Raw genomic sequence first — 9,816 nt, forward strand, 5'->3', positions numbered from 1 at the left:
ATCTCTGGTAGAATCATTGGTTGAATATGTATGCTTTTATGTTGTCCTTATGGACGAATTTCTCTCTGTTCTTTCTTTTCTAGCCACTACTAAGGAGGCCTTGGGGACCTTCTCAATGTAGTCCGAGCTTGATGCATGGAACCCTTGTACAAGCAATTTGATAGCGTGGGGTATTAGCTTCTAGAATTAAAACAGATGTGGTGCGCTCCATGCTTGCCTTAAACTAATTGTTTACAGTAAAAAAATTACTCACTATATGTAGTAAATGCGTAGACGTATGGCTGAAAACCACTAAAGAAATACAGAAATTCGACCTATGGGAAAGGTCCTTAGATTCCAGATCTGCTGGCGCGCCCAGGGATATAAAAAAAACCCAGCGCCTCAGCAACACCCACACAGACTCCCAACCATCTCTTGACAATAAAGTGAGACTTAATCATAGTGATTCTCCGTATTGTTGCTTGTAAACAACGGAAGAAGGCTTAGGTGCATAGTCCGGTGGATTGTTAACTGGCGAAAGAAACTAAAAGGTCGATCGTCCTACCGAACGACACAACCGCACGTGCACGCCTAGATATAAAATCCTTCCAAATCCTAAATACTTTCTCGCACACAATTCCATTCCGCTCTTAAGACAAGAAAAGTGTGGGACCCCTGTTCATGCTCGAGATCGCTGCCTTTGGAAATTCATAAGTTTGGACCTCAAGGTTGGACGCAGCTACAACCGGTAAGGGAGCCTCAAAATTTGAAGAGTAATCACTCTCATGAGAAGAATTCCAGATCGACTAGCGCACCCGAGTGCTTAATATAAAATCTGTGAACCTTTTAGGAGCACCAAGGGCATCAGGAACTAAGTTGCTTGCTAAAGAAACGTATTTAAGGGTTTATATATACAAAGGAGTGAGCTAGGCAGCAAGCTACTTATCAGGCTGCATGCAAATATAGTAAGCAGTAGTGGCTCTTGAAAATGAGCAAGTGGTAGAGCTCAGAGAGCTCCGTAACTATAAAGAAAACCTCTCGAAGCTCGTCCGCTTTTCTGCGCAGTCTTCCAGCCATCTCTCGAGACCATAGAAAGATGTAGCATCCTCTTTTATGGTCGAGGTTGTTGGGTCTTAAAAACAAACCTTAGTAGGCGCATAGTTAACGGCAGTGTTGGTTTTGGTGTTTGATAGTCCCAGATATACATCTCATGGTTAAGAGCGGTTGCGGTGGAATAAAACGAAGATTCCGTTGGAGCTATTTGACGCCGTGAAGACAGGCTTTGGGGGTTCAAGACGTTTAAAACTCGAACGACAGAGACAGGAAGAAAGAGTGGTGGTGAAGAGATGATGATGATGATGATCCGATTTTCAAAGCCATCATCCATTGAGGGTGATAAAGCGAATTGGCACAATATCCTACGTAAAAACCTCCAGAAATGGAAATTGCAAAACATATTCATTACAAAACCCCAGCCAACAAACCCCCAAACCCACGAGTCGACTCTAGAATGAAAAGAAGGAAAGCAAACAGGTACCCATATCCTCATCCTATCATATAATCATACCATACTACATTCCTATCCGTTCCCGGCAAAACTCTAGCCTATTTCTCCGCCTATGGCGTAAGCGGGGCTGTCGCTGGGGGCATGGCTGCGTGTGGCAGAGCTGAGGGACGAGGGGTGTGGTTTTGGAAGAGCAGTTTGTCTTTTGGTGCCATGGTTAGTTGGTGTGGGGGAAGGTGTTTTGGTTGAGTTGAGTAGAATGTGACAACGATGTGATATGGTGTTGACTCAAAGCCCAATGATACTTAACTCAGAATTCTCAAGTCGAAATTTAGGCACTCAGTTTGCGATTGACTAACAAGAATGCTTGTTAAAGTCGAACAAGCCCCATGCATCCATCCCACCCTTCTTTATTCCCCTCCGCAGGATGCGGAAGTTCAAAACCTCATATGCTGTAGACAAAGGGGAATAGGGCAATTGCGCTAGCGCGAACGACCTAGTCTACCTCTTTGTCTAGATCTAGAGGTGAATGTGAATCAGATGGTGCAATAGTATTAGTATCTTCGTGTTGAGGACGGTCCACTGGGCTTGAAGCAATGGGCTTTGAGACGAGAGATGCTGCCGCGTCAGGGTCTTCTGGGGCCCCAACACACACAGAGGGAGACAGGGCTGTGAGGGGTGATGGTGAATTGGTGGGTTGGGGGTGGTTAGGTGAGGAATGTAGCTGGTGGCCTTAAATGAAGTTGGCATGGAAGCGGTACATCCCTTTCTGAAACTGAATGCGAGAATCTGGCACCGTCGGACGACGCCTCATCATGACTTGAACGATTAGCAACTTCCATAGAGCTGATGGCTTAGAAGAATATGATGTGGGCATTTGATCCTAAAAATGCCAATTCCTTGTGAACTATCACACACATGCATAAATCAAACTCGCTCGTATGCACGCTCCAATAGGCTCTGCACGTTTAAGCAAGGCCCGAAAATTCAGCCAAAGACCAACTCATGCTTGCTTTTAAGATGATCAGAATACCTGAAAAGTGCCTATAAAATGTACACAATGCTATGCAATATCCCAATATCAATACGCCTGGCCATGTTAACAAGTCCCAAACAATATCAAATGCCATCATCCGAGGAAAGCAAATCGTCCCAGGTCTAGCGTTGGCTTGTGTGGGGAGTTACCCTCCTCTTCGCTGTCGGGGACTAGTAGATCTTCACTCCCCTTGACCTCTACCTCGCGGGATGATGCTGGTGTGGGCTTGGGTTTCTCTGGGCTCTCAATATCGCTGGCTGCAACAACCACTTCGGTTTCCATGGCTGCCCAAGCCGAATCTTCAAGTTCGTTAGATTCGCCGTTGAGCTCAGCCGCCTTTAAAGGGTTCGATTCAGAACACGGGTCCTGTGAGGCATGTGTTGTTGGTTGGGATATACTAGCTGCCGGTCCGGAGGTAGACCGTAGTAGGGTACTACCTCGAGGGCCCTTCGACAGCCAAGAACGTTCGGATGCGACAGACGAGGAGCGATACGAGAATCTCGAACGAAGATCCTTCACCTGTGCGGAGAGAGCTGCACTAAAAACCGAATGCTCTTCAGATTCACGTGCAGGGCTACTACAGGAAGTAGCAGGCGTGAGAATCCCGGAAATATCCTGTGACATCTCGGTAATGCTTCTGGAAAGCGTGGTGGACTGCGAATCGCTGTTCACGCTAGATTGAAAGTCGTCCTTGAAAACCGCTACCTTCTCCTTTCGAAAAGAGGGGACTTCATCGAGGTCTGCTAGTTCGGCCATTGCCTCTTCAATGGAATCATCGGACCATAGTTCGAAATTTTGATCTTGGCTCTTCTTGCTCTTGTTTATTGATGGGCTCGGGTCCGGCTTTGAGGAATTGAAGAATCTGCTTCGCGTGATTTCGGGCTTGTCAGAGTCTCTGTCAAGGGTACCGAATGCACCGTCAGAGCACAGCCGCTGCCTCTTTGAGGGATGCGGTGCGGATGCTCTTCTCGCGAATGAGTCTGATGTGGCCCGCCTTGGTGGCTGAGGAGCAGTCCTTGGGAAGGAAGACCGCTGTTGTGACTGCGGGTGCGACTGTGGAGCTAGGACTGCCGCCCATCCACCACCATTTAGTTGTTGCTGTTGTAAAAGGGCTTGCTGACTCGGCGATGGAGTGAAGCTGTTTGGATCCAGCTCAGCCAAGGGCGTGCGCCTTGGCCTGAAAAAGGTATCGATTGGTTTTGTCTGCTTTAGGTCTGGAGTTTGGGTTATAGAAGGTGTCCTAGAAGCGGGCCTCAGTGGTTTAGACTTTGACCTGTCTTTCTGTGCGACAATAATGGGTTCCTTGGTGTGAGGGTGCAGGTCACCTCGCGATACGCCGAATGCTACGTTCGGCGGGACTTCTTTGCCGATATATGGCATCTCATCAATGTCAACCCCAGAATCCGGGACTGTCAGATTGACGAGTTGGTTGGAACGCGGACAGAAAACCCATTGGTAGAGAAAAGTGTTCTCTGCCTGATTAAAAGCTTCCATGTAGCCAGGGGGCACTTTTAACTGACCCTCGAACTGCGCTGCTCGTACAAGCCGTTCCACTGTCTTGTGCTTTCGTAACATCCGGTAAGCGGTCTTCAGTCCCATCTTGCCTATGCCGGGAAGATAGTCACAACCACTCAAGATAGCCATTCGTCTGAAATCAGTATCGGACCATCCTACCAGGCTAACTTCCCTACACGCCGTGAAGTGGTTCCGGTTCACCTCGACACATTCTCCATACTTGTCTAGCTTTGTGATCAGACATTTAGCACCGAAAACGAGCAAGTCCGAGTCTTCGGATAGGATTCCGTTTATGATACCCTGGCGCTCGAGATAGGCCAATTGTGAGTCTGCTTCATAAGGCGCTACGATGTACTGGATATTGTGGTGCTTTAGTTCCTCAATCAGAAGACGGGCCATTTCTGGAGTCACATCGACGGCCTTCTGCAACTCCAAATGTGCTTGTGATGCCTTTCCCATTTTGAGCAACTCCAGTCCAACTCGTCTAGCCTCTTTCCGTCGTTCTGCCCTCTCCTTCTCGGTCCCGGCCTTGCTGGGGAGGTAGTCTCCATCGAAAACGAGATAAGGTGTGATTCCGAAATGGACAAGCATTCGTACTCGATTCATGGCAAAGTCGACAAATCTGGTAATCGATGAGTGTGTAATTGGTTGAATTGGGAGATCACAACGCACTTGGTTGTCGGCTTATCTAACGCGAGATCGATAACACAGGACGCAGTCCCTCGATGGAGCCATCCGTAGGCATCAACACCAATAGTCTGGCCGGCATATTTCTTGAGACTGCCCGGCTTGTGAATCGACTTCAACAGCGGCAATAGCCCTTCAAAAATCAGCGTAGGGGAGTCCAGTGTGGAATGATACGTACCGGAAATGCCCATTTTGCACCCTCCTTCGGACCACAACGCGCCGAAACAATGCTCTTAGGATGCTGCTATTGTGTCATTATGGGATTGAGATGGCAAGATGATAGAAGAAGAGTCTCCAGGAACTATTGCAACAAGCTAATTGCGTAACAGGGGCGGTGATCAAAGCAAAGTAGTGGTCGCTGGTGAGGACCTGTGCGACGCGTAAACTGCAAGGCAAAGGCTGGGGACGCGACGAGGAGGTCGGAGTCGTTTCCCCGAAACGCCGACCCGCCGACCTCCCCACTGAAATTTCCAACTCCGACCCCAAGAAATCTTCACACTCCCAAGGAAAAGTCCCGATGGTTAGCAATCGCTTCAGCAAAGTGCAAAAGCACATCACGAAAAAGAAGGGGAAGAATGCGTCTCTGCATGAGAATAGCCGAGATACGCGCCGGCTTCAGAGCGCGGCTGGGAGAGACGACAAGCTAAATCGGCTTGCTGCTGTGCGCGAACAGCAGAATCGGCCATACTGTATGGAATACGGATTGAAGGGAGACCGGGAAGCCTAGCTAATGGTTTTTCCAGTGATGAGGATCAAATTCTTTCAATCTGCTGCTGCCAAGCACGACACAAGCTTCACCATATCCGAAATCCAGACCCTAATTAACGCCTATCTACACCGAGACGACGAAGAATTGGCCGCTTTGAAGGCACAGCGTCGAGTCGGTAGGCCTCCAAGTACGCGCGAGACTCTCTTGAAACAGAGCCAGAACAGCGAACAAGGCGAATATGCATCCGGGTTCTGGTTGCCGGATTTCGAAGATAGCGAAAACCTCAAGGCCCTAGCCAACTGGAACGGACAATGGTCAAGCCTGAGTACATTGAAGTTCGTCCGGCTCGCAGCAGACGGGGCCAGGCGGGAGTCGAGCTTTCCCCCAAAAGGATTGTCATGAGAAAGTGGTTTCCGAAACGTGCCTAGCCCCAATGATTGCTGGTTGGGAAAGCCCTCTCCGTTGGATATATAGAGTTGCACAACTCCCCTGACTGTCCTTGCTATGCTTTGTACTCTTCTCATTATGAAGCTTCCAAAACCAAAATGGGCGAACTTAGCGCAACAAAGGAGCTCCTTCTGGGTATGGTATCCAACGTCTTCACCTCGCTTCCACCTCTAACCAAGCTACAGCAAATGCCCCCTTCCTTTACGGTGGTGATTAAATCTACCCATACTGACCATTCTCAACCCAAGGATGGCCATCTCAAGGCCTCCCTGGTTTCGTAATTCACGAACGAATTCAGGAAGTCCTACTTCGGCAAAATATTGCACACCCACCTCAGGATGGGATCCACTTATTCCCTCACTTTGGAAAACCCACCCGGGAATTTGGCAATGCTTGTAGCTAGGGCTTTCGGTAGCTGCTTTTCTTTGCCTTAATATTCGAATGTGTTAGTAGGACGATGCAAATGGATTTTGTTCAAGCATACAAAATGAAGGCCAGGGATCAGATGCGGAAAATCTAGCTTTCGAAACTGCGCTCTATAGAGAAGAGGAGCAAGGTTGAGGGAAGTGATTGTTGAATAGCGGGAATGAGTAGACTGAGGTTTGGGGGAATATGAGGGTAGGAAATCTGAGTCCACGTCGTTTCAATTCACTATAGTCACCTTTGTCTCTTGCTACTCGATATCTCACGTAGTCATGAATAGGTTTTTCCTGAAACCATCAGCCGTTTTCAACAGTCCTCGAACAGCGGTATCTTCATAGTCTTCATGGGGGTTTATGTCGGCATACTTCTTTTCCATACATATACACCCCTCTGCTCACAGTTCCATATAGCCTCGCAAACTCTGCGTTTAATATAAAAATTGATGTCATCCACCCATATCCCCCGATTTGTCCCCAATATACGTCGTACATTACCACCCAAGCTTTCCTCGCAGATGCCTTATATGAGTTAGGTAAAAGCTCGAAGCTCTGTTTCTAAGTTGCCCTCCATCGCGTTTCGCACCGTCAAGTCTCCAACGCGCAAAATGAGCGAATACTTGACCTAGAGAAAGTGCATCATCGTCAATGCCTCTGCTTCCCTTTCTTCTTGCGTCCAACTGATAGATCTAGAGTAAATCCCAAGTCCCTTCACGGAAACCATCAGGACTCCAACATCGTGTTGCACATGGGTGGTACTCCTGGGGCGAATTCCGTAGCGAAAGTCTCCTGGTCTCCTACGAGATGTGCGACAACCCAACGGATATGTCCGACGGTATGTTGATGCGGAGCCAACCATCCACTAATCCTTACCAAACCCATGATGCGGTGATGTATGAGTTGTATGTTAGAATGATGGAAGATATTAAAGATTTGGGTAAGTAAATCTTGTTTGGGTACTTTTCGATAGATCAAACTAGGCACAAGGCTAATGGTGGCTTCATGGGGTAGGGAATATTAAGGTTAGAAAAAATGCTCGTTAGTGTCCAGGTACTGAAGGGGTAGTGCGCTGGATGAACGTTTTGCATTGATAACAAGGCCCTTGGGCAGCGCAAGTTGTAGGTTTATCTAGAAGCGATATTGGTCCGTTCACTGAGAAAATCCAGATTCGGGAACTGGAACGTAGGTCGATAAAGTTTTGGCCATTATAGAGAGCTGCGGGTACAATGGTTGATAGAAATTTAGAGGATTGCTACATCATCCTATCACATCACCAGTCAACTGCACTATGCTAGCAAGCCGCGAGAGCAATGTTTTAGGTTGTTTAAATGCAATGGTCTTGCGCGCAATGCACTTTCCCCTCACAAATCTCATAGAAATGCTAGTCACTGCACATACTGCCCTATATAATCAACTACAACGCTTTCTACTGTACGTGAAGCTTTTTAAATGTATAGATAGAGCCTACCCTACTAATTTAACAGAGTTTTAGATTATAGATCTAACTGCAGGCCTCTTACAGGCCCTTTAGGGTAGAGTTGGCAACAATCAAGTCGACTTGATAACTTGACTTGATTGACTTGATTAATAGCCGTCAATCAAGTCAATCAGCCAGGCGAAATTTACCAAGTCAATCAAGCAAATCGTGCCTGCTTAATTAACTTAATTAACAGACTTAAATCCCTAGGATCTTAGGTTTACTGGGGGATACAGGATCCTTTAGTGTGCGGGAGTAGTGAATATAGTATGAGGCAGCTCGGCTTTAAGGGACTTTAGAGTCGTGATAGTTGCCTAACTAGGCTTAGCGCCATATATCTGAAATTCCTCAACTTCTACCGCCCACCAACTTACCTGCCTCTACCACGTATACAAAGGCTGGCTAGACGACTGCCACCTTGGCTTTCAACGCTTGTGGGCAGAGTTTAAAGACGCCGCCTCTCCCGTCAGTACTCCAGAGCCTCCGCCGAAGAAGGCACGTACAGGGCCAGCTGGGAGCCGGTCAGATTTTATGAGAGCTGCCCTACAAGGTGACGACGCCCGCCCAATTGCGCGCAAACAGGGACTCCTCTAGTACAGGTGACTTGATTATCCAGCGCTCGAACTCATCGCGGCGATAGGTTTGGAAGCGCCTTAGCTTGAAGCCTACAAAGTTAGCAAAAAGTCCACGTAGTGACGCCATCTCTCCCGAAGACCTGGAGACCATCTACAAGATATACGGCGGTTGATTCACTACGTAATCTATCAATCAAGTCAATCATGTCAATCAAGTTAAGCCTCATTTGTGCCATCAAGTCAATCAAGTCAATCAAAACGTGCCAGATCCGTCAATCAATCAAGCAATTCACCCCGACTTGATTGACTTGATTGTTGCCAACTCTGCTTTAGGGTATGCGCTTTATAAAAGCGCGCATTCTTAATCTAGAGGCCTTACTACTAGCCTCCTCCTACTTAAAGCACAGCTAGAAAATTGTTTATTGTTATTCTATTGCATATTATCTCCTTATGCTTAGCGTTCTTATCCTAGAAGCTATTACTTGCTTACGCGCTAGCTGTAGTGCTGTCTATGCAATCTATTAGAACTTATAAAGTATAATACTATTACAGCCCTGCATGTGCAGCAATTAGAGCGTCCTCTAAGACTTACCCTAGCTAACAAAGAGGCTCTGTTTAATAAGTTTATTACACATAGCCAGATGTACTAAGACAAGATAAAGTAGTAGTTATTTATAAAGCGTAAAGTTTATTATAATATAGTAATAATAATTATAAGGATCTTTACTATATTTAACTAATAGTAGTTTAATAGCTATTGTATTTTAGCTCTCTTTTTTTAACATCCTAGAGATATTTAATTAATTAATAAGCACTATAACGTACACTACAGACGAGTTGCTCACACACCTAAGTTGCTTACTTTTACTAAAACTGTAACGATTCGCTTGAATCGTTCTATTCAAAGTTACCTGGGGAACCTTATATCCGAAGGTTCCTCGTATCTGCTCCGATCCTGCCCTGCCCCCTGCTGTACCTGTGAGAGCACTGTGAAGCAGGAAGCATGAAGCGCAGAAGGGGGTACAGGATAGTATTGATAGACGAATCCTTGAGGAGACTCAGGGGTTCGTGAGAGTATATATATATATGTGCCCAAGGCCGGGCCGAGGGCTCTCCGGGGAGAGTCCGAGACATGTCCAAGTTAACCGTGACAGTACCCATATTCCCCCAAGTATTTAGTCGCACCTCTCCCCTTAGCTAGCTTAGTAGTTTTCTGATATCCTTTGTACAAGGCCTATAGGTGTTAATGGCATTCCCAGATTTCTGAGTCCCCACGCACTCCCATATGCCTCTGAGTGGATTCATACCGCATTCGGACCCATTGTCTTGCCTGTGCCGTTACAGTGTAAATCCACTTAGAGGCATATAGAAGTGCGTAGGGACTTAGAAACCTAGAAATTCTGTTAACATCAATAAGCCTTGTGTAAAAGAATATTAGAAAACTTCTAAGCTAGCTAAGAGGAGAGGT

General features: G+C 46.8%; 4 protein-coding genes across 4 annotated transcripts; 1 reads left to right on the forward strand and 3 right to left on the reverse strand.

Moving 5' to 3' along the window:
• Positions 1-13: 13 nt before the first annotated feature.
• BDR25DRAFT_355499 (uncharacterized protein) lies at positions 14-844 on the reverse strand (the record flags this gene model as incomplete). Its single annotated transcript, XM_033695468.1, has 7 exons — positions 14-46; positions 109-180; positions 254-342; positions 374-481; positions 512-601; positions 653-785; positions 836-844. 7 exons carry the CDS (start codon positions 842-844, stop codon positions 14-16), a joined length of 534 nt encoding a protein of 177 aa, XP_033547229.1.
• Positions 845-924: 80 nt separating this feature from the next.
• BDR25DRAFT_355500 (uncharacterized protein) lies at positions 925-1,528 on the reverse strand (the record flags this gene model as incomplete). Its single annotated transcript, XM_033695469.1, has 2 exons — positions 925-1,087; positions 1,146-1,528. The coding sequence occupies 2 exons, from the start codon at positions 1,526-1,528 to the stop codon at positions 925-927; spliced, it is 546 nt and encodes a 181-aa protein (XP_033547230.1).
• A 959-nt stretch (positions 1,529-2,487) lies between these two features.
• BDR25DRAFT_262256 (PIN domain-like protein) lies at positions 2,488-5,081 on the reverse strand. The gene is made up of 3 exons (XM_033686754.1): positions 4,900-5,081; positions 4,707-4,854; positions 2,488-4,656 (listed from the first exon to the last, which is right to left on the reverse strand). Exons 1-3 carry the CDS (start codon positions 4,910-4,912, stop codon positions 2,613-2,615), a joined length of 2,205 nt encoding a protein of 734 aa, XP_033547231.1. The 5' UTR covers positions 4,913-5,081; the 3' UTR covers positions 2,488-2,612.
• Positions 5,082-5,215: 134 nt separating this feature from the next.
• BDR25DRAFT_34388 (uncharacterized protein) lies at positions 5,216-6,262 on the forward strand. The gene is made up of 3 exons (XM_033693875.1): positions 5,216-5,410; positions 5,465-6,012; positions 6,063-6,262. Exons 1-2 carry the CDS (start codon positions 5,239-5,241, stop codon positions 5,830-5,832), a joined length of 540 nt encoding a protein of 179 aa, XP_033547232.1. The 5' UTR covers positions 5,216-5,238; the 3' UTR covers positions 5,833-6,012; positions 6,063-6,262.
• The last annotated feature ends 3,554 nt before the right edge of the window (positions 6,263-9,816 follow it).

Source organism: Lindgomyces ingoldianus (assembly GCF_010093535.1).
Source record: "Lindgomyces ingoldianus strain ATCC 200398 unplaced genomic scaffold BDR25scaffold_17, whole genome shotgun sequence".
In the NCBI taxonomy this organism is placed as follows: Eukaryota; Fungi; Ascomycota; class Dothideomycetes; order Pleosporales; family Lindgomycetaceae; genus Lindgomyces; species Lindgomyces ingoldianus.

Coding starts and splice junctions, on each gene's coding strand:
- BDR25DRAFT_262256 (XM_033686754.1), bottom strand. Junction 4,657..4,706: donor TTAGATAAGCCGACAACCAA/GTGCGTTGTGAT, acceptor ATCGATTACCAG/ATTTGTCGACTTTGCCATGA.
- BDR25DRAFT_34388 (XM_033693875.1), top strand. CDS start 5,239: ATGGTTAGCAATCGCTTCAGCAAAGTGCAAAAGCACATCACGAAAAAG. Junction 5,411..5,464: donor ACAGCAGAATCGGCCATACT/GTATGGAATACG, acceptor TGGTTTTTCCAG/TGATGAGGATCAAATTCTTT.